At 42.3% G+C, this 27,806-nt stretch overlaps 1 protein-coding gene across 1 annotated transcript in view; it reads right to left on the reverse strand.

Moving 5' to 3' along the window:
* Positions 1-27,509, reverse strand: part of LOC308527863 (uncharacterized protein) — a gene marked incomplete at its 3' end in the record, with an annotated part of 41,793 nt that extends 14,284 nt beyond the window's left edge. The window contains exons 1-5 of the mRNA XM_081103289.1: positions 27,414-27,509; positions 21,178-21,248; positions 17,268-17,364; positions 14,751-14,852; positions 8,138-8,296 (exon numbers count right to left, since the gene is read on the reverse strand). Of these exons, the coding sequence (XP_080959415.1) occupies positions 8,138-8,296; positions 14,751-14,852; positions 17,268-17,364; positions 21,178-21,248; positions 27,414-27,491 (507 nt within the window). The 5' untranslated portion in view covers positions 27,492-27,509. The remainder of the gene's footprint in view (positions 1-8,137; positions 8,297-14,750; positions 14,853-17,267; positions 17,365-21,177; positions 21,249-27,413) is intronic.
* Positions 27,510-27,806: the final 297 nt, after the last annotated feature.

Below are 27,806 nucleotides of genomic sequence, written 5' to 3' on the forward strand. Positions count from 1 at the left end.
ATACCAACGTCATACTTCAGAGATCTAGAACGAACTCTCCAAAAATTCATCTGGAATAAAAAAAGACCCCGAATAGCTACAGCAATCCTGAAAAAGACCAAAGTAGGTGGGATCTCAATACCAGATATCAAGTTGTATTACAAAGCCACTGTTCTCAAAACTGCCTGGTACTGGCACAAGAATAGGCATATAGATCAATGGAATAGAATAGAGAGCCCAGAAATCGGCCCCGAACCAATATGCTCAATTAATATTTGACAAAGGAGGCAAGAACATACAATGGAGCCAAGATAGTCTCTTCAATAAATGGTGTTGGGAAAATTGGACAGATATATGCAAGAAAATGAAACTAGACCACCAACTTACACCATACACAAAAATAAACTCAAAATGGATAAAGGACTTAAATGTGCGACAGGAAACCATAAAAATTCTAGAAGAATTCAAAGGCAACAAAATCTCAGACATATGCCGAAGCAATTTCTTCACTGATACAGCTCCTAGGGCACTTGAAACTAAAGAGAAAATGAACAAATGGGACTACATCAAAATAAAAAGCTTCTGCACAGCAAAAGAAACCATCAACAAAACAACGGGGTTTTTCTTTTTAATGCCTGCTTTTAAAAAATAAAAAAGGGGGAATTTGCCGGGAGCCGGTCCATCCTTGCTGTTTCAAGGGACCTGGCATATATGGCATACTGTTCTTAATATGTTTGCTCACCTTCTTGGCACTATGTGTTTTAACCAAGGTCACCACTCTGAGAAAGGTTGTTTCCCTAGGTAGGGATTTTCCCCTGAAGTTAGGGAGGGAATAAAACCCCTTAACTAAGTGCCAAGTGGGTAATTAATCACTTTAACTACGAACAATCATGCTTAAGCTACATAATCTTTACTCCCTGGAACGGAGATAAGAAACGCCCTAACCTTTGGAATAGAGATTGATAGGATTGGAATCAACTGGTATAAATACAGATGTAACAAGACAACAGGAGACAGAACTTAGAAGACAGAACCTAGACACAGAACCTAGAGACAGAAGAACTTCGCTGGAGAGAACATGGCAAAAGATCCTGGACAGAAACTGGCCACAGAACCTAGAGACAGAACCTAGCGAGAGAACATGGCAAAAGATCCTGGACAGAAACTGGCCACAGAACCTAGAGACAGAACCTAGCGAGAGAACCTGGCTGAAGATCCTAGAGACAGAACCTGGCTACAGAACCTGGATAGAACATGGCAAGAGAACCTGACTAGAACCTGGACAGAACCTGGCTGGAGAACCTAGTGAGAGAACATGGACACAGAACCTGGATGGAGATCCTAACCAGAACTTGGCTGGAGATCCAGACCAGAACTTGGCTGGAGATCCTGGCTACAGATCCTGGCTAGGCTGCTGATCAACTGAACGCTGTCTCCGTGTCATTCCTTCTTCGCCGACTCCATCCACACCTTTGGGGACCCCTGGACCTGCTGGGGTTGGACCCCAGAACTAAGGGATTGGTTATATTTTTGAAGGGAATATAGGCTAAAAGCTATTTCTTTTGAATAGACATATATTCAAGAAGAATTTTGATTTAAAAGATGACAGTGTTTAAGTCCTAGAGAACAGGACAGCTCGATGTAGCAGAGAAAGTCTGTGGTAATACCTGGATTCACGTTTTAGGTTCTGTCATGAGGGGACGGGGGGCGGGGGGGTCTGTGGGTATGGTACCTAGTATTAAGAAAAGTAGAATTTTTACAACTCGGAGGTAATCTTGTGCTTCTGGCTCTTCATTAGGGGCATTTCACCATTCCTGGGGAGCCTTTCCAACTAACATTGTTTTTTATTTTATTTATTTATTTATTTATTTATTTTTTAAATTAAATCTTTATTGTTCAGATTATTACATTTGTTCCTCTTTTTCCCCCCCATAACTCCCCTCCTCCCAGTTCCCGCCCCACCCTCCGCCCTCACTCCCCACCCACTGTCCTCATCCATATGTGCATGATTTTTGTCCAGTCTCTTCCTGCATTTCCCACACCCCTTTCCCCCCCAAGAATAATCAGTCCATTCCCTTTCTATGTCCCTGATTCTATTATGATCACCAGATTATTTATTCACTTGATTCTTAGAATCACTTGTTGATAGATGCATGTTTGTTGTTCATAATTTGTATCTTTACCTTTTTCTTCTTCTTCCTCTTCTTAAAGGATACCTTTCAGCATTTCATATAATACTGGTTTGGTGGTGATGAACTCCTTTAGCTTTTCCTTATCTGTGAAGCTCTTTATCTGACCTTCAATTCTGAATGATAGCTTTGCTGGATAAAGTAATCTTGGTTGTAGGTTCTTGGTATTCATCACTTTGAATATTTCTTGCCACTCCCTCCTGGCCTGCTTCTGATTTTTCTGTTGAGAAATCAGCTGACAGTTATATGGGTATTCCCTTGTAGGTAACTGGGTTTCTTTCTCTTGCTGCTTTTAAGATTCTCTCTTTGTCTTTTGCTCTTGGCATTTTAATTATGATGTGTCTTCGTGTGGTCCTCTTTGGATTCCTTTTGTTTGGGGTTCTCTGCGCTTCCTGGACCTGTAAGTCTATTTCTTTCACCAGGTGGGGAAAGTTTTCTGTCATTATTTCTTCAAAGAGGTTTTCAATATCTTGCTCTCGCTCTTCTTCTGGCACCCCTATAATTCTGATGTTGGTATGCTTGAAGTTGTCCCAGAGGCTCCTTACACTATCTTAGTATTTTCGGATTCTTTTTTCATTTTGGTTTTCCGGTTGGGTGTTTTTTGCTTCTTCGCATTTCAAATCTTTGACTTGATTCTTGTGCTCCTCTGGTCTGCTGTTGGGAGTCTGTATAATATTCTTTATTTCAGTCAGTGTATGCTTAATTTCTAGTTGGTTCTTTATCACAACATCGAGGGTCTCATTAGATTTCTTGAGGATCTCACTACATTTATCAGCGGTCTCACCAGTCTTTTCGAGGGCCTTACTAAGTTTATCGGCAGCTTCTAGAAAGTTCTTAAGATACCTTAAAAGTGTGGTTTTGAGCTCTATATCTTCCATTTCTGACATTTGAGTCCTGTTTCTTTGTCTCCGCATTTTTTTATCTTTTCTTGGTGCACCCCCTAGTGGTCTTTGTGGGCAGACTTGTTGTAGTTAAGCCTTGATTGTCGGCAATACCAGGGGTGATTTGACCTCCAGGCTAACTGGCTATGAGAGTCAGCTGTGTCTGCAGTGGGAGAGCTTCTGTGGTGGAAGCTCTCTAGGGCGGTGCTAATCTAGCCTTTGCCTGAGGCTATCTGGCAAATGGCTCTGCCCAGGACTTGGGCGGGGCGGGTCCCTGGGGATCTACAAGGCGGGCGGAACAAGCAGTTATGTCTGCTCTCAGTCCCGTCCACAGAGGCTCTGCCTCTCAGAGTCCCAGCAACCGCTGCAAACCTCGGAGAGAAAGCTGCCTTCGAGTTCCGACCGAAGCCAGACAGTCCCGCTTCTCCCGTTTGAGTCTGGGTCCCTAAAGACTCGCCCGGATCTGGAGCTCAGAGTTTGAAACTCCCTCCCGATTGAAAACAACAACCTCGCCTTCCGCCGTCAGCCCGCTCCGCGCGCGCACTCCGCACCTGAGTATTTCACTTCAGCACTGTGCCTCCTCTGAGTCTGGGTATGATATTCTCTTCCCTCCTAGTTGTAGAATTTCCACTCAGCCAGCCTTCCTGTGGTTCTGGATGATGTCCGTTCTGTCCTTTAGTTATATCTCTGAAGTGGTTGTTCGAGGCAGCAATCTCCGGCGTTAACCTATGCCGCCATCTTGGTTTCTCCAAAATTGTTTTTTAGGATGCATCTCAGAGGCCGGCAGTGGCAGGCCGGGAACCTTGGCTTCCTCCATCACTGAAGCAAGCAAGCCTCATGTTAGTTTCAAGCTGCCTGGCTGCCGGCCGCTATCTTGGCTGGCAGTTAATTTGCATATCGCCCTGATTAGCCAATGGGAAGGGTAGTGGATGTACACTAATTACCATGTTTCTCTTTTATTAGATAGGAACCTATCTAATAATAGACAAACATGGTAATTAACCGTACCTCCGACATGCTTCCCATTGGCTAATCAGGGCGATATGCAAATTAACTGCCAACCAAGATGGCGGCCGGCAGCCAGGCATCTGAAGCAAACAGGAAGCTTGCTTGCTCCAGTGACGGAGGAAACCAATGTTCCCCGCCTGCCTTGCTGGCCTCTGAGCTTGCAGTTTGAAACATAGTTACAAATATAGAAGCTAAACAAAATCCCAGAAACCTGCTTTCAGCGAGCCGGGATCTCAGCGCTGGAGTTGATATAGTGTTTCGATTATAGAACACAAACAACCCAGATACCTGCTTTCAGTAGCAGAGGCCTCAGAGCTGGAGTCAGAGCTAAAGCTGGCCCAGAATAAAAAAAAAAAAAAAAAGGAGCAGTTGGAAGCTTCAGTCACCTGCCAGCCTGAAAACAGCCCTCAGTCCCTCACCCAGACTGGCCAGGCACCCCAGTGGGGACCCCCACCCTGAAGGGTGTGTGACCAGCTGCAAACGTCATCATCCCCTCACCCAGACTGGCCAGGCACCCCAGTGGGGACCCCCACCCTGATCCAGGACACCCTTCAGGCCAAACCAGCCGGCCCCCACCCGTGCACCAGGCCTCTATCCTATATAGTAAAAGGGTAATATGCCTCCCAGCACCAGGATCAGCAGAGCCGGGAGGCCTCCCAGCACCGGGGTCAGCATGACAGGGCCAGTGCCCAAACCCCCTGATCGCCCTGCGGCTCTGTGTGTGACAGGGGGCAGGGCCACAACCTCCCTATCTGCCCTGCTCTGTTCATGACAGGGGAAGGCGCCCCAACCCTCTGATCAGCCCTGCTCTGTGCCTGATAGGGGGTAGCTCCCCAACCCCCTGATCGCCCTGTGGCTCTGTGTATGACAGGGTGTGGCGCCCCAACCCCCTGATCGGCCCTGCTCTGTGTGTGACAGGTGCGGCTCCCCAACACCGCCCCCCCCCCCCCACAGGCCTTGCTCTGTGTGTGACAGGGTAGAGCCATAACCTCCCCATCGGCCCTGCCGTGAGTGTGAGAGTGGCGGCGCCCCAACCCCCTGATCGGCCCTGCTCTGTGCATGACGGGGTGGCGCCTCAACCTCCCAATCCTCCCTGCTCTGTGCATGACAGGGGGCGGCGCCCCAACTCCCCAATTGGCCCTTCCCGGAGCCTGACCAGGGGCCGCACCTAGGGATCTGGCCTGCCCTCTGCCACCCAGGAGCAGGCCTAAGCCAGCAGGTCGTTATCTCCCGAGGGGTCCCAGACTGCGAGAGGGGACAGGCCGGGCTTAGGGACTCCCCCCTCCCCGCCGAGTGCACAAGTTTTTGTGCACCGGGCCTCTAGTATATATATAAAAGCCTAAGGGACCGGAAAACCGGAAGACTGGCTGGTAGCTATGATGTATACTGACCACCAGGGGGCAGACGCTCAATTCAGAAGCTGCCCCTTGGTGGTCAGTGTGCTCCTACAGCAGGAGCGCCATTCAGCGGACAGGTGCCAGATGTTGGGCTTACGGCTGGCGAGCGCAGCTGATGTGGCTCCAGCCTGTCTCGTGGATACTCCCCCTGTGTGCCTAAGCAGCAGCAGTGGCAGGCGCAGTGGGCCGGTAATCAGTGGGAGCAGTGTGGTGCCCAGCCCAGGCTTGGGCTCCTCCCTGGCTACCTGCCATATCGCGCACTACTTCGTGCTGTGCAGGATTGACATGGACAGTGGGCTGGAGCCCAACAAGCTGGTGGGTAAGGCCGGGCTGCAGTGGCATGGAGGTCCACTGATCCCTGCAGGCCAGACCAAGGGACCCCACTGGTGCACAAATTCGTGTATCAGGCCTCTAGTCATTTATAATTGCAACAAAAATGGTAAGGTATCAAAGAATAAATCTCACCAAAGATATACATAATTTTTATGGAAAAATTATAAAACTCTATTAAAAGATTTTGAAAGATCCTAGCTGGCATGGCTCAGTGGTTGAGTGTCACCTATGATCCAGGAGGTTATGGTTTAATTCCTGGTCAGGGCACATGCCCGGGTTGCGGGCTGAATCCCCAATGTGGGGCATGCAGGAGGCAGCCGATCAATGATTCTCTCTCATCATTGATCTTTCTATCTCTCTCTCCCTCTCCCTTCATCTCTGAAATCAATAAAAATATATTTAAAAATGTTTTGAAAGAGACCTAGAAAAATGAGGAGACATCATGTTCAGTGATGGGAAAACAATATGTTAAATATGTTGATTTTCATTAATCACATTAATGTAATTACAACAGAGACCTCAACGTTTTGTGAGTGTATGTGTGTAACTTGAGATATACATTCTAAAATTCATTGGAAGAGAAAGAAGGAAGCCTTGCCAACACATTTCAAAAGTAAAAATTAGACAAACTTGCACTATAAGATATTAAGACTTCTTATAAGATATTAAGACATAAAACCACAGTAACTAAAATGGTGAAGTACTGGCCTAAGGATATAGAAATATACCAGTATAGTAGAATGTATAAAAATCAAAAGAATTAAAACTATTTTCTAGCAGAGAATTTTGAACACATGCAAAAGGTGACAGAACAAAGTGGGGTTGGGGTGTGGAGGGATTGAGCAAAACAAACAAAAACCAACTCATGGACATGGACAACAGGATGGTGATTGGGGGTTGGAGGTAGTAGAGGGCAAAGAGGAAATAAAAGGTGATGGAAACAATTAAATAAAAAAATGGTGACAGAACAGTATAATATTCAATATCCAGTTTTAATAATTATCAATTTTGTTTAATTTATACCACATACTCCCCCACTCCTGAACTATTCTGAAGCAAATCTCAGACGTTATATAATTTTATTCATAAATATTTTAGTGTGTATCTGTAAATTTTCATTTTTAAAATAATATATATTTTATTAATTTTTTACAGAGAGGAAGGGAGAGGGACAGAGAGTTAGAAACATCCATGAGAGAGAAACATCGATCAGCTGTCTCCTGGACACTCCCTACTGGGGATGTGCCCGCAACCAAGGTACATGCCCTTGACCAGAACCTGGGACCCTTCAGTCCACAGGCCGACGCTCTATCCACTGAGCCAAACCGGTTAGGGCTAAATTTTCATTTTTATAGTTTTTTGAATCAAAATCCAAATAAGGAGCACATATTGCAATGGTTATACCCTCTGAATCCATTTTTTGGTAAGTTCTCCCTCTTTTTTCCCCCCTTTCAGTTTATTTGTTGACTAACCTGTGTGTTTCTTAATATAAGAATTTCTTCTGTTGTGAAAATAATCACTTCCTACTTTGTTTTTTAAATTTTGGGTTGCTTTAGTGTTATTTACAATAGCCAAGATTTGTTGGCAGCCCAAGTGCCCATCAGTAGATGAGTGGACAAAACAAGCTGTGGTACCTTTACATAATGGAATACTACTTAGCTGTCAAAAAGAAGGAAATCTTACTCTTGGCAACAGCATGAACGGGTCTAGACTCTAGAGAGTATTATGCTAAGTGAAATAAGCCAGTCAAAGAAAGATAATTTCCATATGATTTTCACTTATATGTGGAATCTAATAAACAAAAGAAACAAAATAGAAACAGACTCAGATGCAGAAAACAGACTAACAACTGTTAGAGGGAAGAGAGTTGGGGGTCTAGTAAAAAGTTGAAGAAATTAAGTGAAAAGAAAACCCCTCATAGACAACAGTATGTTGATTACCAGATAAAAAGAGGGGTGGGGGAAGTAGGAGGGGATAAAGGGGACATAAATGGTGATGGAAAGAGACTTGACTTGGGGTGGTAAACACATAACACATTATACAGATGATGTATTATAGAACTGTACCCCTGAAATCTATATAATTTTATTAACCAGTGTCACCCTAAAAAATTCAATAATTATAAAAAATAAAAGTTTGATTAATTTGAAAAAATTTGGATTGTTTTATAATTATTCTTTTAATATTTTAGTTGTATTCCAATAATTTCTTGATAAAGCCATAAAATGGTAACATAGGATTATTTCACAGTACCCATGGTATAGTTTTGCTTTAGGCAATTTGCCTCAAGGGGGTTATCCCTATGGTTTAGATTACTGTTTGGATACCAGGACAGGTGTGCATCACTTACAGTTGTGTGGAGATCATTTGTTCTGTCAGTGAAGCTATTCAATCTTTCTTCGCTTTCCAATATTTTATTAATATTTTGGGTCATAATAATTTTTACATCAGTTACTTGACTCCTCAGTGTGGATATCGAGCTGTCACCTTGATTTTTATTGTATTTCATCTATATAGAAGTGAAATATAATGCAAATTTTATTTTCTATAAATAAAATCTAATATGGTATAATATATTGTACATATCCTATCTAATAATAGAGAAACATGGTAATTAACCATAACTTCGCTACCCTTCCCATTGGCTAATCAGCGAGATATGCAAACTAACTGCCAGCAAAGATGGCGGCCGGCAGCCAGGCAACTGAAGCTAACATGAACATGAGGCTTGCTTACTCCAGTGATGGAGGAAGTCAACGTTCCCCGCCTGCCGCAGCTCAGCTCTGAGCTCCGGATGAAACAATGTTGCAATTATAGAAGCTAAACAAACCCCAGAAACCTGCTTTCAGCCAGCGTGGCCTCAGAGCTTAGAGCGGCCAGTGATGGCAACAGAGTTTCAATTATAGAATCTAAACAAACCCAAGTACCTGCTTTCGGCTGGCAACGGCCTCAGAGCTGGAGCCTGCTCTCAGCTCCAGTGACAGCTATAGAAGGTAAATTAATCCCAGAATAAAAAAAAGAAAAGAAAAAAGGAGAGGCTGTGAGCTTCAGTCACCCACCAGCCTGAAAACAGCCCTCAGCCCCTCACCCAGACTGGCCAGGCACCCCAGTGGGAACCCCCACCCTGAAGGGGTTGTGACCAGCTGCAAACAGCCATCATCCCCTCATCCAGGCTGGCAGGCACCCAAGTGGGACCCCCACCCTGAAGGGGGTGTGACCAGCTGCAAACAGCCATCACCCCATCATCCAGGCTGGCCAGGCACCCAAGCAGGACCCCCACCCTGATCCGGGATACCCTTCAGGGAAAACCAGCCAGCCCCCACCCGTGCACCAGGCCTCTATCCTATATAGTAAAAGGGTAATATGCAAACTGACCCTAACAGCAGAAGGACTGGGAATGACTGGTCACTATGACACACACTGACCAACAGGGGGCAGACGCTCAATGCAGAAGCTGCCCTCTGGTGGTCAGGGAGGAGCTCTGCTCAGCCACAAGCCAGGCTGATGGCTGCCAGTACAGTGGTGGTGGTGGGAGCCTCTCCTGCCTCCTCAGCAACGCTAAGGATGTCCGACTGCAGTTTAGGCCTGCTCCCCACTGGCAAGTGGACATCCCCCGAGGGCTGCTGGGCTGCCAGAGGGATGTCTGATTGCCATCTTAGGCCCAATTCCCGGGGGAGCAGGCCTAAGCCAGCAGGTGGTCATCCTCTGAGGGGTCCCAGACTGCGAGAGGGCACAGGCTGGGCTGAGCGACTCCCCAACCCCCCTGAGTACACAAATTTTTGTGCACCGGGCCTCTAGTTAGAATATAAGTGTCAAAGGCATATCTCAATATGGTGGTTACCAGAGGGAAGGGGGAGCGGATTTAAAGGGTAAAGGGAGTCAAATATATAGTGACAGAAGATTTGACTTCGGGTGGTGGGCACACAATGCAATATACAGATGATATATCATAGAATTGTTCACTGGAAACCTATATATCTTATTAACCAATTTAACCCTAGTAAGTTTAATTAAAAATAAATAAAATATCTGGAGGAAAAAAGGCAATATCTCACTTGTATTTCAGCATAAGGAATCAACTAAGCCTCAAACTGTCCCACCTAATCTTGCAAAAAAAAAGGGGGTGGGGGTGGGGGCGTGGGAGAGGAATATATAAATGTGTTGAATAAGCAGTGGAATTGTTTTTTTAAACTTAAATTTTTTGTTTATCTAGACTTCTGTTTTTTTAAAATATATTTTTATTGATTTCAGAGAACGAGAGAGAGAGGGAGAGAAAAACACCAGTGATGAGAGAGAATCATTGATCGGCTGCCCCCTGCACACCCCCTACTGAAGATTGAGCCCATAAACCGGGCATGTGCCCCGACAAGGAATCGAACCTCAACCTCCTGGTTCATAGGTCGACGCTCAACCACTGAGCCATGCTGGCTGGGCTAGACTTCTATTTTTTTAAAAAGCAGTGTTAGGTTCTTAGTAAAACTGAGCAGACAGTACAGAGTTCCCACATGCCTGATAAGCCTGACACACACAGTCTCACTATCAACATCCCACACTAGAGTGGTACATTTGTTATAATTGATGACCTTACATTGACACATCATTATCACCCAAACTCCATAGTTTACATGAGGGTTCATTGTTGTACACTCAATAGGTTTGGACAAATGTAAAAAGATACATATTCACCATTACAGTATCCTGCAGAACAATTTCATTGTCCTTAAAATCCTCTGTGCTGCACTTATTCATGCTTCTCTTCTCACTAAGCTCTGGCTACAACTGGTCTTTATACTGTCTCTGTAGTTTTACCTTTTTCGGAATGTCATATAGTTGGAATCACACAGTATGTAGCGTTTTCAGATTGGCTTCTTTTACTTAATAATATGAATTTAAGGTTCCTCCATATCTTCTCATTGCTTGATAGCTCATTTCCTTTAATGCTGAATAACAGTCCATTGTTTGGATGTACTACAGTTTATTTATCCATTTACCTGTGAAAAGATATCTTGGTTGCTTCCATGTTTTGCCAATTATGAATAAAGATGCTATAACATCCATATGCAAATTTTTGTGTGAACAAAAGTTATCAACTCCTTTGGGTAAATACCAAGGAGTATGATTGCTGGATTGTATGGTGAGAGTATGTTTAGTTTTATAAAGAACTGCCAAACTGTCTTCCAAAGTGGCTGTACCATTTCACATTCCCACCAGCAATGAATAAGAGTTATTATTGCTCCACATCCTTGTCAGCCTTTGGTGTATTTTGAATTCTGGTTGTTCTAAAAGGTGTGTAGTGATATTTCAGTGTTGCTTAAATTTGCAATTCCCTAGTGACATATGATGTAGAGCATCTTTTCATATGCTTATTTGCCATTTCTATATCTTCTTTTATGAGACAACTATTCAGGTCTTTGACCCAATTTTTACTTAGGTTGTTTATATTCATATTGTTGAGTTTTAAACGTTCTTTCTATATTGTGAACGACAGCCTTTTATCAGATTTGTTTTTTGCAAATATTTTTTTCCTAGTATGTGGCTTGTCTTCTCATTCTCTTGATTTTTTTAAATCCAATCTGACAATCTCTCTCTTTTTTTTTTAAATCCCCAACCAAGGATATGTTGAGAGAGAAACATCAATCAATTGCCTCCTGCACACACCCCAATCAGGGATTGAACCTGCAACTTAGGTATGTGCTCAGACTGAGAATCGAACCCACAACCTTTTGGTGTACAGGACGACGCTCCAACAGAGCCACATGACCAGGGCAATCTGTCATTTCATTGGTGTATTTAGACCATTAACTTTTAAAGTGATTAATGATATAGTTGGATTAATATCTACCATATTTGTTACTTTTTTCTATTTATTGTTTTAGTTCTTTGTTCCTATTTTTGTCTTCCACTCTATCCATATTAACAAAAATAATCTCTAAGATATAGTGTTATATTAAAAAAGTGAGCTGCAGCTGCAAAACAATATTAAGTAATAACTCACTGAACATTTAATATGTGCCAGGCACTGTTTTAAGCACTTCATATGTATTAGCTCATTTAATTCTCAAACCACCATATAAAGTAATACTCTAATCATTTTTTAAAATTGATTTCAGAGAGGAAGGAAGAGGGAGAGACAGAGAGAGAGAGAGAGGAGAGAGAGAGAGAGAGAGAGAGAGGGAGAGAAACATCAATGATGAGACAGAATCATCGATCGGCTGCCTCCTGGGATCTAGCCCACAACCCAGGCATGTTCCCTGACCAGGAATTGAACCATGATCTCCTAGTTCATAGGGTGAAGCTCAATCACTGAGCCACGCTGGCCAGGCTGATCATCTTTTATTTTCTAAATAAGAAAACTGAGATTGAGAGTGTTTAATAAGTTGTTCAATATTATATAGCTAACGGCAAAATAAGGATTCAGACTAAAGATAACATATTCATAGTCCATTCAATGACATTTGGTATATATGTCATTGTGCCCTCTCGCAGTCTGGGACCCCTTGGGGGATGTCCACATGCTGGCATAGGCCTGCTCCCTGGGGGATTGGGCCTAAGCTGGCAGTCAGACATCCCTCTGGCAGCCTGGGAGCCCTCGGGGGATGTCCACTTGCCAGTGGGGAGCAGGACTAAGCTGCAGTTTGGCATCTTTAGCGCTGCTGAGGAGGCGGGAGAGGCTCTCGCCACCACTGCTCTGCTGACAGCCGTCAGCCTGGCTTGTGGCTGAGCAGAGCTCCCCCTGTGGGACCGCACTGACCACCAGGGGGCAGCTCCTGCATTGAGCATCTGCCTCCTGGTGGTCAGTGTGTGTCATAGTGACCAGTCATTCCCAGTTGTTCTGCTGTTAGGGTCAATTTGCATATTACCCTTTTATTATATAGGATATACCAAAACTCTTTTTTTCACTGTGTGCATTTTGTTAATTATAGTATAAGAAATTCAACAGCCCTAGCCGGCTTGGCTCAGTGGATAGAGCATCGGCCTGTGGACTGAAGGGTCGCAAGTTTGATCCCGGACAAGGACATATGCCTGGGTTGCGGGCTCAATCCCCAGTGTGGGGCATGCAGGAGGCAGCCAATCAATGATTCTCTCTCATCATTGATGTTTCTATCTCTCTCTCCCTTCTGCTCTGAAATCAATAAAAATATTAAAAAAAAAGAAATTCAAAAACTTTTACAATTTTCTACAGACTTAAAGCTTACCAGGTTGGCTTATAAATGTTAAACAGAAAATTCTTTGATGTCAGATGTATTTGCTTAAAATGTGCATATTTTCACATAGTAACTAGTTTTCAGGGAGCTATGTTAATGTATTTTGGCTGTCTTGAATATGCAGAATTCTTCATAAGATGCATTTAATATAAAAGCTTTTAGTTATTTTGTCAGACATTGTGGCCGACACACCCTATGGTGATCCCCAGTGAGTTATATCCTTGTAAACCCCCTTCACCTTGATTGTGATTTGCTTCTAACTAGCAGATGCAAAGGTGACAGAATGTTAGCACCATGGTTATGTTACACTAGAGGCCGGTGCACAAAATCGTGCAGGGGGTGGGTCCCCTCCGCCCAGCCTGAACCCTCTCCAATCCAGGACATCCCTCTCACATCCTGGACTGCTGGCTCCTAATCACTCACCTGCCTACCTTCCTGGTCACACCTAACTGCCCCCCCTTGTCGGCCTGATCACCTCTCACTGCCTCTGTTGCTGGCCTGATAGCCCCTAACTGCCCCCTGCTGCCAGCCAGGTTGCCCCCAACTGCCCCCCTCTGCTGGCCTGGTCACTCCCAGCTGCCCCCCTGCTGGCCTGGTTGCTCCTCACAGCCACTCCCCCCCCACCCCCGCCAGCCTGGTTGCCCCACGCAGCCTGCTGTTCAGTCATTTGGTCGTCCCTCACTAACCCTGCTGCAGTCCTGGTCGCCCCACACAGACAGCTTGTTCAGTCGTTTGGTCATCACTCACTAACCCCCCTGCCAGCCTGGTCACAGGCAGCCATCTTGTGAGGGCATGATGGTTAATTTGCATATTACCTCTTTATTATATAGGATTATATAATATTTAGCAGATTGGAGTGAGAGGGATTCCTTTCTTGGCCTTGAAGAAGTGAGCAGCCATGTTGAGGACATTCCATACACAGCTGGGTTCTTTTTAAATTTGAGTTTTAGGGATTACTTTTCTAAATAAACATTTTTATAATGATAAAATATATATAACATAAAATTTGCAATTTTGACAGTTTTTAACTGTTATAGTTCAGTATTATTAAGTATATCTACACTGTTTTGCAACTATCACCACCATGTATCTCCAGAAATTTTTCAACTTCTCAAATTGGAAGTCTGTATGCATTAAATAATAACTCCTCTTCCTCCCCTCCTTCCAGGCTCTGGCAACCACCATTCTGCTTGATGTCTGCATAAATCTTACTATTCTAGGTACCTCATATAAGTGGAATCACATAATATTTGTCCTCTTGTGACTGCCTTATTTCACTTAGTTGGAACTATTAGTTAAATATTTAAGTTAATAGTATTTTAAAATTACGTAAAATATATACATGGTTCCAAAGTCAAATTTGTAAAACAAATTTTATTCAGAGAGGTCCAGTTTTTGTTCCTGTCCCCATCTTTACCACAGGCAACCATTGGAATGTTTTTGATTTATCCTTTCCTTGCACACCTCCAGCACTTTTTATTTCCTTTTATACTATAAGCAAACAAACAAATATATTTGTATTTATTCCCTCTTCCTTAAATGGTTGCATATGTAAATAAGTAACAGTATACCATACAGACTTTTTTTTATTCTTATTTTATTCATTTATCAATACATTATGGATATCATTACTTATCATTATATAGAGATAGAAGTTCTCAGTTGAATTCATCTTTACAGCTCTTAACTCATAATTCCTAACTGATTTGAAAGCTGCAATACTAAGAATGTTTAGGAATACAGTTGGAGGTTACATACCATATACTTTCCTAATACTTGCTGAAAATCGGCAGCAATGGCATTTGAAGGAGAAAAATGTTCTTGTGACATCAAAGGATTTTTCAGAAAAATATCACTAACCTGGGGAAATGAATGGAAATATTTAAACTATATAGATAATTTCAATTGGATAATTGCAGAGTTAATGTTTATATGAAGCCAAGTCTGGCAGAAACCTGAAATAAAAGAAACTAGGACATTTCAAGATTTTTCATGGCAGGGTGTCTTTTCTATTTAAAGATACAGTATTCACGAAAACTGCTTGCCCAGGCTTCTCCACTGCTTAGTATAGATTACAACCTCATACTGAGAGATCCTTAATTCTTTGGTATATTTGAGGACTTGAGGGGAAGAACAGATGTTTACCTCTGGCAAACAGGGAAATAGGGAGTCCATGATATTTTCTAAATACACACTTATTTTCCCCTCCTGCTCCTATCTTCAAAATCCACTCAATGATTAAAAAACAATCCCAACTTAAAGTCATGATTCTACCTTTCAAAACTTACAGAGTTGTTACAGACACTTCCAAGTTTCAAGAAGAAATTCTGATAATTGTTTGTACTAAAAGCTGTATTCACCAAAGGTAGTGGTAAAAATAATATGGTTAGCAATTTTGTGTCATCTGGTTTTGGAAAGGTAGTAAGGTTGGGATGTTTTGTCATAATGGCAGAGAGAAAAAAATTAGAGTACAGTAAATTAAATGGCTAACAGTTTTTAGCATCAAGACTCTAACAACTGTCTAGGTGTAACTGTCACTGTAGAGTGACAATATTAGGTCTTATATCATTTGATTCTATTTTTGAGTATAGTTTGAGCTGTGTTAAAGCAAGTTGGTACACTATACAAATAAAATATGTGCATGGTTTATATATATAATTATCTATACATTAAATATATATGCTATTGAGAAAATATTTAAAATATTAGTAAAACTTCATTTCTTTCTTATATTTTTAAAAAATACATTTTATTGATTTTTCACAGAGAGGAAGGGAGAGGGACAGAGAGCTAGAAACATCGATGAGAGAGAAACATCGATCAGCTGCCTCCTGCACACTCCCCATTGGGTATGTGCCCGCAACCAAGGTACCTGCCCCCGACCAGAATTGAACCTGGGACCCTTGAGTCTGCAGGCCGATGCTCCATCCACTGAGCCAAACCGGTTTGGGCTCTTTCTTATTTTTAAAGAACAACATAAAGACTGATTTTTTAAATTTAAATTCTTTATTGTTGAAAATATTACGTATGTCTCCTTTTTTTACCCCATTGAATTCTCCCTGGCTGTTCCCACCCCCCAGCACATGCTCTCACCCCCCTACTGTCTGTGTCCATTAGTTATACTTACATGCATGCATACAAGTCCTTTGGTTGACCTCTTACCCACCCCCCTCTCACTCGTCCCTCCCTTCCCTCTGAGGTTTGATGGTCTGTTCAATGATTCTATGTCTCTGGATCTATTTTTGTTCATCAGTTTATGTTGTTCATTATATTCCACAAATGAGTGAGATCATGTGATACTCATCCTTCTCTGACTGCCTTATTTCGCTTTGCATAATTCTCTCCAGTTCCATCCATGCTGTTGCAAATGGTAAGAGTTCCTTCTTTTTTTACCACAGCGTAGTATTCCATTGTGTAGATGTACCACAGTTTTCTAATCCACTCATCTGCTGATGGACACTTAGGCTGTTTCCAAATCTTAGCTAATGTAAATTGTGCTGCTATGAACATAGGGGTGCATATATCCTTTCTGATTGGTGTTTCTGATTTCTTGGAATTTAGTCCTAGAAGTGGGATTACTGGGTCAAATGGAAGTTCCATTTTTTAATTTTTTGAGGAAACTCCATACTGTTCTCCACAGTGGCTGCACCAGTCTGCATTCCCACGAGCAGTGTGAGATGGTTCCTTTTTCTCCGCATCCTCTCCAGCACTTGTCGTTTGTTGATTTGTTGATGATAGCCAGTCTGACAGGTGTGAGATGGTACCTCATTGTTGTTTTGATTTGCATCTCTTGGATGATTACTGACTTTGAGCATGTTTTCATGTCTCTTGGCCTTCTGTTATGTCCTCTTTTGAGAAGTGTCTATTTAGGTCCTTTGCCCATTTTTTGATTGTATTGTTTATCTTCCTTTTGTTGTACGAGTTCCTATAAATTTTGGAGATTAAACCCTTATCAGATGTCACATTGGCAAATGTGTTCTCCCATGCAGTGAGGGCTTTCTTGTTATTTTGTTGATGGCTTCTTTTGTGACAGATCCTAATAGATCTGAGTAGATTGTCTTTGCAGATCTTCCTTCAGAGTCAGGGAAGTATGGGAGCAGGAGACAAAGAGGGATGAGGGTAAGAAATCTCTGGAGATCAGTAATGGCTCTGCTTTATAGACAGAGGAATGATCTGCTTTTGTTTAGTGACATTATTGCTCATTAACTATAAAATAGAGACCTCATAATTTCAGAAAAGGTAAAGGTCCTTAAGGTAGTATAACAAATTACTTACATTTTTAAGAAATGCAGATGGTGTTACAATATCCAATGCATTGTCTGAGGCACATAGGTAAATGATTCCATCAATGAAGAGACTGTGATAGACAAAGCTGTGAAAAGAATACATTCATTTACATGATAATATTAAAGAAATTAAGTATCTCCGAAACTGGTTTGGCTCAGTGGATAGAGGGTCGGCCTGCGGACTGAAGGGTCCCAGGTTCGATTCCGGTCAAGGGCATGTACCTGGGTTGCGGGCATAACCCCAGTAGGAGATGTGCAGGAGGCAGCTGATCGATGTTTCTCTCTCATCGATGTTTCTAACTCTCTGTCTCTCTCCCTTCCTCTCTGTAAAAAATCAATAGAATATATTTTTTTTAAAAAAAAATTAAGTATCTATGTAGCACATTTAATTTCATTTAAGTTCTCATTAATAGTATAAGAACTATCTATATAACTTTTAGAATCAGAATAATTAGAATATCTTTCATATATTTAAAAATTAAATTATATTAAACAAAAGCTAAAAAATTTGAAGATGTCTATTTATTTATTTAATATATTTTCTATTGATTTCAGAAAGGGAGAAGGAGGGAGATAGAAAAATTGATGATGAGAATCATTGATTGGCTGCCTCCTGCATGTCCCCTACTGGGAATTAAGCCCACAGGAATCAAACCGTGACCTCCTGGTTCATAGGTCAATACCACTGAGCCACACCAGCTGGGCTGAATATGTATTTAAAATAAATCAGAGAGAGAGAAACATCGATATGAGAGAGAACATTGATTGGTTGCCTCCTGCCCTGACCAGGGTTGGGAATAGAACCTACAACTGAGGTATGTGTCCTTGACTGGAACTGAATCTGGGATCCTTCAGTGTGCGGAGGTGCTGCTCTATCCACTGAGCCAAACTGGTGAGGGCATGGTACAAATATATTTTTTTATTATATTTTATTGATTTTTTTACAGAGAGGAAGGGAGAGGGCTAGAGAGTTAGAAACATTGATGAGAGAGAAGCATCGATCAGCTGCCTCCTGCACACTCCCTACTGGGGATGTGCCCGCAACCAAGGTACATGCCCTTGACTGGAACTGAACCTGGGACCCTTGAGTCCGCAGGCTGACGCTCTATCCACTGAGCCAAACCGGCTAGGGCTACAAATATTTTTAATGATGATATTGACTGATACAAAAAATTCCCACTTGAAAAATGTTTTATTTTTAATACATTATGTATGATTTTATGTAAAGTTTAAAAGCAGGCAAAGTTAAACTAAAGTATTACGAATTAGGATAATGGCTTCCTTTGGAGCAGTGGAAGTGGTTAGGAAGAAGAATGAAGAGGGCTTCTGGGAAGCTGGAGATAGTCTGTTTCTTGACCTGGTGGTAACAGGAGTGTTTACTTGGTGATGATTCATCAAGCTATTCACTTAGGATTTGTGCTCTTTTTGTATGGATGTTTACAGCTTATCAAGAAATTTAAAAATCAGTCACTTTTTTTTGGTTTCAGGACTTTTATGTTATTGACTCCATCACATTGATTACACCTTGAGCTTACACATTAATTTCCGTAGAATATTTTCATAGACATACTTTTCATATTCAGATATCTAATCTATGTGAAATTCAGTTTTTATAGTATAATATAAGGGATCTTATTTTTTCTTTGCCCAGATGGACTGTCATTTTACCTCTTGACCCAAAAAGTCCTAAAATATTTACTATCTCACCCTTGATAGGTAAGGGTTAGAATGTAAACACTCTATTTCTGTTTTACTCTTGGTTGCTCTAGAAATTCAACATGTATATGTAATTTAATTAAGTATAAACTTAATAAAATAATTCAGCACAATATAAGAAACTATTAAAATTGGAAAATATTTTTATTTCTAAGTTAAGAGGAGTCTTTGCTGAAAAAGTTGCTAATTCTACCATCTCTCTGAAAGTTGTATATGTGATTTGAAGTAAATTAATAATTGCTATGAAAAGATTATTTTAAATTTTGCTTAGTATGTTATTACTGAGTAACATTCAGAAATCATCTTTAAATGTTACAAACAAACAAACTTGAATATCTGATGTCCAGGATATGCTGTTAACTGACAAAAGCAAAGTAGAAAAAACTATGTATGATGTACTACCATTATCTATCATGCTCATATGCTATCAAGGAAAGTACAAATATATATTATGTGTCTCATATAAAAAAGAAAAGAAAAAACGATAAACTAAAAACTTACTCAAAATGATTACCTACATAGGGAGAGAGAGAGAGTCAGTGTAGACAGGAAAGGAATGAAAATTAGACTTCTTAAAGGAAACATATTTTGTATATTTGACTTTGGAACCATATAATTTTACATAATTATAAAATGTTATTAAGTCAAATTTTGAATATTATCTTTAAAAACAAAATGAAAAAAATGAAGCCACATTTATATTGAGTAACCCAAGCAAGACATGATGGTAGTGTGGTTCCAATGGTATTGGTGGAAGTTGTCAGATTCTGGATATATTTGTAAGGTAAAGTCAACAGAATTTGCTGATGGATTGGATTTGGATGTAAAAGAGACAAAAGTCAAGGATCATAAAGGCTTTAGGTCTGAGGAACTGGAAAGTGGAACACTGCAGGAGGAGGGCTGGTTTTAGACATAGGTTTGAGATGCTTATCAGACATCCAATAGAGATGTGGAATGGGCAGCTGGATACATACATTTGGAGTTCAGGAAAGAGGCCTTCAAAAGATTCAAATTAGAATGTACAATACAGGTAAAGCATATCTTTTTTTTTATAAAATCATTCCTGCTAATAAGTGAAAATAAAACTAGAATATCACTAATTTGCAAACCCCAATAAATTAATGGCTCTAGGGTGTAGACAATGAATATCAATGGCTGCTAGCATGTCAAAAGGAAGTATAAGCAGACATTATGTACCATCCGATGAAAAAACATCTATAGTCTTGCCAAAGTGATCAAGCCTCTTGATCCAGCTGGTTAGAGCATAGTAAACTGCATTTTGAGTATGCAATCAGCAAACTCAGACTCTGGGAAACTCTATAGGTTCTTCAATAAATTGTAAGGATAGGACAGGAATAGAGGAAGAATATGTATGTAGATTAAAGAAATTTAAATAACGTCAAATTAAAAAGTAGGAAGTATTGGGCTCTAATATCTGAGGTGTATATTTAGGTGCTGAAACAATGAAGAAACAGGATAAGTGGCTGCTATAATAGGTAAAAGTTGGAATGATGGGGGAGAAGGAGGAAACTGCACAAACAGGACATATGGTGGGGAGTTTTGGGGGTAGTTGGCAGTGTTCTATTTTTTTGGCATAGGTGGCAGTTGCAGTTGGTAGCGGAGTTCCCTTATAAAACTTCATAAAACTATACATTTGCTTGATGTGGTTTTTGTTTTCTTAAAAAAGTCTTTTGACCCTCTTCACCCATTTCTCCCACTACCCGCCAACCCCTACATCTGGCAAACACTAACCTGTTCTCTGTATCTATGAACTTGTTTTTTGTTTTTGTTTTTAGAGTGGTCTTATTGAAGATATTTTAAAGTGGAAGTTTCCTTTTTTATTAATAAAATATTTTGGGTATACCCAAAACAGTATGGAGAATAAGGACAAGAACACTTGTAGACCCACCAATCTATTTAAAATGTTACAGATACAATTAATGTCCCCTGTATACCCTTCCTCAATTTAATTCTTCTCCCATCACTTTGCAAAGGTAAGCACTTTCATGAATTTTGTGCTTATCATTCCCATTCACAATTTTATGCTTCTACATATAGAAGGTCTCCTTTTTGAAGGCTCAATAAAGAGTATGTACAACTAATATATTTTTTCCTCATGCCATTATCATTGGAATTATTAGCTGATAATTGTTAAAAAGTAGTTTCATTAGAATATACCTTACCTTCCCATTTGAATTGTGGTCTTTGGTTCAGCTCTAAGAAGCACTAGTCTAAGCACCGTTGCTGCTGTTTCCTAAAAATAAATTGTCAGCATTTACTTTGCAGAAGATTGCAGTGTTTTTCATTATTCTCCTAAATTTACTTATTTTCTGATTAGTTTATTAAAGGACAACTGTTTACTAGGAGAACTAATGGGTGGTTATTCATAATTCATGGTAAGAGGCAAGTTATAAATATTAATATGAATATTCAGACTCATGTGAATCTGAAGGAAATTTTTAAAATTACTTAATATACATATCCTGTGTATATACATATAACTGTGCAAATATGGTTTGTACTAGATAATCAGTCTTATTTTTACAGTCATATCATCTACACTAATAAGAGAAACATGCAAATTAACCATCACTCCACCACACCCACCAGCCAATCAGAGAAACTATGCAAATTAACCCAACAAACATGGTGGTTAATTTGCATACACAGGCGCAGAGCGAAGACTGAAGACAACTGAAGATGGTGGCGGCCACAGAGCTGGAGCGAGCAGGAGGCTTGGGTTGCTCCCAGCGATGGAGGAAGCCAAGCTTTCCACCGGCCCTGTACTCTGCTCAAGGAGGGGCTGGCGGCCTGGGTTGCAGGGGGCTTGGGTTGCCAGGAGCAACCCAGGCTTCCAGCTTGCCCTGGGCTCCACTGAAGGAGTGGCTGGGGGCCTGCGTCGTTGGGGGCAACCCAGGCTTCTAGTCCACCCTGGGCTCTGCTGGAGGAGCTGGAAAAAAAAAAGGAGGGACTGGGAGCAGCCGGACCAAAGCCCTGAGGAAAACCGGTGCCGGCAGCCAGGGGAAGGAAGGCCTATTTTGTGAATCTTTGTGCAACGGGCCATTAGTACATATATATATGGCGTCAAGGCTGGGAAGCACTATCTAATCAAATATCTTTTCAGTGACTAAAACTATAAATGAAATGTTAATGGATTAAAAGTATTCAGCTCTTGTTCTCTGAATACCCTGTCTTTTGGTTAAGAAAAAAATTTTTATTCACTTATCTCTTTCTATCAAACAAATAATTGCTGAGATCTCTTATAGCTGTCTCTTTTTTTAAAAAATATTTTTTAAATTGGTTCCAGAGAAGAAGGGCAAGGGAGAGAGAGAGATAGGAACATCACTGATGAGAGAGAATCATTGATCTGCTGCCTCCTGCACAACTCACTCTGGGGATTGAGCCCGAAACCCAGGCATATGCCCTGACCAAAATTGAACCATGACCTCCTGGTTCATAGGTCAATGTTCAAACACAGCTACACTGGTTTCTTATAGGGCTCATTCTTTGGTTAAAATCTGTAGGATGTTACAATTATCCAGAATTACTTAAGTCTCATTATTTTTCTTTAGAAGTGTAAAAGGAACTGAACCTGAAAGTTATCTACTCTTAATTAGCTTTTCCACTTTCACAAAATGACACTTGAAATAAAAACTTTCTGGGAAGTTAAAGCTTATTATTATTATTTTTAATTTTTAAAAAATTAATCTTCACCAAGGACATATTTTACTGATTTTAGAGAAAGAAAGAAATATTAAAACATTGATATTTGAGAGGAGAGAAATATCAGTCAGTTGCCTCCCATACATATCTCCACCAGGGATTGAACCCACAACCTAGGTATGTGCCCTGACTGGGAATCGAATAGCAACCTTTTGATTCACGGTACAACACGACAATTTAACCAACTGAGCCACACTGGCCAGGGCTAAAGCTTATTATTAATGGGAGAGAGTAAAGCTTGAAATTTGTGGGATTGCCTGAAAAATCCAAGCAGTATTCTCTAAGAAAAGATTTCAGAAGAAACAAGAAAAATTAAGGGAGTACATAGACTTTCAGTTACTCTGTTATCATCACTGGAATATATTCCCCTAGCTTTCCGCATGTGTCTCATTTAGAGTAAATAATCAATGAAATAATAGGAAAATTTGAAACAAAGCAAATGGCAACATGAGGCAGTAAAAGAGTGATAACTGAGCTCTAGTTATGTTTTTGTTATAAAAGTACTGCATGACTTAAGAAAGAGAATTGTCTGGGTTGTTTCTTTGTGTGAAGAATGAAGTGGGCAAGATCCTGTCCAACTCTAGGATTCTAGGATCCTGTCCAACTCTAGGACCCTAAACAGCAATTGATTTGATCTCATGATTAAGCTTTAGTAGGTACTAATACTTTTCTAATGATTATAAAATAGTTGTGACATTAATATTTAGCATTGAGAAAAGACATGGTAGAACTATTCTTTAAAGTACTTTGTCATTCCTTTCCTTCTCCCCGGTCAGCTTTTTGTACAGCAATCATTCTAAACCTTTAATCCTTTCTTCCAATTGCTCCACCTCTTCCCAATTTCTTACCTTCCTGCATGTTTCATAAAGAGAAGTCATTGGGCTTATGAACACCTTCAACTTTCTGTCTCTCTCCCCTCTTAATTAGGCTTCAAGGAGGAATTGAGAAATGTCTCAAAGCACATAAGAGGTTATACTGCTAAAAAGTGCAGATTAGTGGGTTCCAGGGAGAGGGAAGAGGAGATAAAGTGAGACCCTGGTGAGACTGGAGAACAGCATGAAGGTCAGGATAGCTGCAGCCCAAAAATATGTGGGGGAAGAGGAGATAATCATGGAAAAGTCCTACCAGGGAGGGCCTTGAATTACAGGCTAAGTGGTATGGGCTTTATTCTGTATGTAATCAGGTGCCACCAAATGATTTTAAGCAGGGAGTGACATGATCATGTTTGCTTTTAGCAACAACCACTTGAGCAGCAGTGTGGAGGCTGATTTGGAGAGGGACAAGGCTGAAGTCTGAGAGATCAGTTAGGAGGCACTTTAAAAAATATTATTTATTTATTTATTTAAAAATATATTTTATTGATTTTTTTACAGAGAGGAAGGGAGAGGGATAGAGAGTTAGAAACATTGATGAGAGAGAAACATCGATCAGCTGCCTCCTGCACACTCCCTACAGGGGATGTGCCCGTAACCAAGGTGCATGCCCTTGACCGGACTCGAACCTGGGACGCTTGAGTCCGCAGGCTGATGCTCTATCCACTGAGCCAAACCAGTTAGGGCAAATATTATTTATTTATATATGAGAGAGAGAGGAGAGAGAGAGAGAGAGAGAGAGAGAGAGAGAGAGAGAGAGAGAGAGAGAGTCTACCTATTTATGTATCATTGGTATTTATGTATCATTGGTTGGTTCTTGTATATACCCTGATCGGATCAAACCCTCAACCTTGGTGTACTGGAATGATGCTCTAACCACCTGAGCTACAGGGCTAGGGCCAGGAGGCACTTTCCATAAACCTTGGTGACAAGAATTGAGAGCCTAGATGACAACATGGTTCAGAAACAAGAAAATGGATTCAAGACATATTCAGGAGACAGAACTAATCGAACTTGGTGGCAAAGAACAAATGTGAAGGTGAAGAAGAAGGGAAAATTGAAGGCGACTCCCAGTTTCCAGCTTGAATGGCTCAGTAGAGCTAATCAACAAGATTAGAAATATACGAGGAGGAATTGGGAAATAATTTAGTTCTTCTATTAGGCACTCTAACTGTGGAGAGAGATTACTTTGGAAGTGGATCTGAGAGTGATCAAAGTAAAGGTGTTCTGTGAGTGAATGAATGTGTCACGTTAAAAGAGGACTGGAGTTAGAACCCCGAGGAACATAGAGAGAGGGCACTCCTCAAATCCAAGGCTCACATCTTCACTGCCACACTGGATTCCACTCCTTTGTGCTCCTTTAGTCTTGCTCCACCAACAGCCCCTTCCTCTCTTATAGCTCCAGACTCTTCGCATTAGCCTACATACATGTGAAAGTTTTCTCTGTACTAAAAAACGAGGCCCCCTCCTGGACCATGCTTTTCTAGCTTTCACTGTATCTCATTCCCTTTCTAAATTCTTGAAAGAACAATCTAACTTCACTCTCTTTACTTCCTCATCTCCCATTCACCTGGCTTAAAGCAATCTGGCGTCTGCCTCTACCGAACTGCTAACTGTATGGTCAGCAATCATCTCCTAACTATAGAATTTAATGAACACCTTTTAGATCTTGTTCAACTCCTTTGGGGCATGAAAGTTTCTTGTAACTTTCTTTTCTTGGCTTTCAGGACACCACTGCTCTCACCCACTTCTACTATCTTCAACTGTTAGCCCTGACCGTCTGAGTGCTACACTGAACATTTTATCACTTAAAGCTTTTGGGGATAGGTGGGAGGAATAAATACACAAATCAAGTGGCCATTTCCAATAGACAACAAAATTCAACCTGTTCCAAACTGTACTCTCCTGCCCTGCGGCGTTCCCTCTGACTCTCTCCTCCACAATCCTCCTCCTCCTCCATCTGTAGTTTCTATATTGTTTACTGACACCTGAGGCGGGGGGGTGGGGGTGGGGGTGGGGGTGGGTGTTGGGGGGAGGGAGGGGCAGGGGGGGACAAATCATCACATTGTACACCTTAAACTCACACAGTTATATGGCAATTCTATTTCAATAGAGCTGGGGGGGAAAAAATAAAAAAAATTAAGAAGCATCCTAGGCATGACCCTGTCACTAACTCCTGAGGATTAGTCTTACAAAGTGTTTCTTAGGATCTGCCCCCTCCTTTCTATCTGCACTGTCATTGCCTTAGCTCAGGCCCTTAGATCTTCTACATAAACTGTAATAGTACCATCCTTACTGGTTCTCTCCCCTCCAACCCACCTTTGGATTGTAACCAAACCAAATGTACCAGAAGATAAGTCAGATCATGCTATTCCTTTATATATTTAACTAGAGGCCCGATGCACGAAATTCGTGCAAGAGTAGGCCTTCCTTCGCCCAGCTGCTGGCACCAGCTTCCCTCTGGCATCTGGAACCCAGGCTTCCCTCGCAGCCCTGGCTTTGTCCTGAAGGTCATCTGGAAGGACATCCAGTCTAATTAGCATATTACGCTTTTATTATTATAGACTAGAGGCCTTGTGCACAAAAATTTGTGCACTCGGGAGGGCCCCTCAGCCTGGCCTGTGCCCTCTCGCAGTCTGGGACCCCTCGGGGAATGACCACCTGATGGCTTAGGCCGCTCCCCGGGAGATTGGGCCTAAGCTGGCAGTCAGACATCCCTCTGGCAGCCCAGCAGCCCTCGGGGGATGTCCACTTGCCAGCGGGGAGCAGGCCTAAGCTGCAGTCAGACATTCTTAGCGCTGCTGAGGAGGCAGGAGCGGTTCCCACCACCACCGCTGTACTGGCAGCTGTCAGCCTGGCTTGTGGCTGAGCAGAGCTCCCCACTGTGGGAGCGCACTGACCACCAGGGGGCAACTCCTGCATTGAGCGTCTGCCCCCTGTTGGTCAGTGTGTGTCATAGTGACCAGTCATTCCTAGTCCTTCTGCTGTTAGGTTCAATTTACATATTATCATTTTATTATATAGGATTATGTCCATAGTTTCTCTAGGACAAAAAAAAAAAAAAAAAGAAGATAGGCCCCTTCATTAACTATTCTCTGCCCACCTTTCTGATCGAATCTTTATGTCCTACACACTAGGGCCCTGTGCTCTACCTGGCCCCACTTAGGTTCTTGAGGCGGGCTATTTCCTCTGCTCGGAGTCCCCATTTCGCTTTCCTGTGCCGCTAAGACAACTCTTACAAGGCTTCTAAGCCAAGCGCCCTACCATCATTTCTGTGGTCACAAGCAGCCACCGGCCTGAGTGTCACAGGAGCAGGCTGGACCTGCCCCACTGGAATACTTCTCACACTGCAGGACTCCTATAGGCCGCCCTGGGACATAAAGGGACCTGCGCTCATCAAGCGGCAACTTCAGGTGCTGTCTTCTCTTCATTGCTACGCCCCACACTCCTTTAACCGGGGATTACACAGCTAATGCATGTCCAATAAGAGCGGGTGGATCTGCGGTCATTTCTCCTCAGGGGAGAGAAAACCCGGAGGGTTCTCCGGCATTGGACAGGGCTGCTGCTATCACCGCCAAAGGGGTCGCATGCAGCACCACCCCTAACCCCTAGGCGGCGCCCGTGCGGCTCCGCTGTTCTGCAGCTCGAGAGGCTCCGGCCGGGGACTCCCTGCCGTGCTGGCAGCCGCGCACGGGGGCGGGGCTTCTCGTCCCCACTCACCGCCCATTCGGGCCTCCCGGCAGCGCCGCCTCCTGAGGGGCGGGCCCGGCAGGCATCACCTTTCAAAACCGAACGCGCCAAGGCGGAGGTGACGATACGAGTACCTGATAGGAGCCGCCGGTCCAGGCCAGATCCGCCAGGATCACTCGGCCATTAGCAATGCAGCTGTAGGTGATCGTCATTGTGGGCGGGCCAGTGAAAGGCAGGTTCCCGCCAGACCCAACCGCCCGCGGTAGCCTCGGGGCGGAGACTGGGGCGGGGCTCTGGAGGGGGCGGTGTATGCGCAGGCGCGAGGAGCGGTTGATTGGCAGTGAGGGAGGCGGGGCCATTTCTTGCCCGGGTTGAGTCTGTGATGAGCTGGGGGGCGGAGGCAGGGACCGAGGTTTGTGTAAAAACTAGCGTTGGGTGAGTGAAGCCCTTCTTTGTGGCCATCCTTAAAATCACTGAAGAGCCAGTTTACTTCACAGTGCTCACCTACAGAGAATTCATTCACAATC

This window comes from Myotis nattereri (assembly GCF_964212035.1).
Source record: "Myotis nattereri genome assembly, chromosome: 1".
NCBI classification, from domain to species: Eukaryota; Metazoa; Chordata; class Mammalia; order Chiroptera; family Vespertilionidae; genus Myotis; species Myotis nattereri.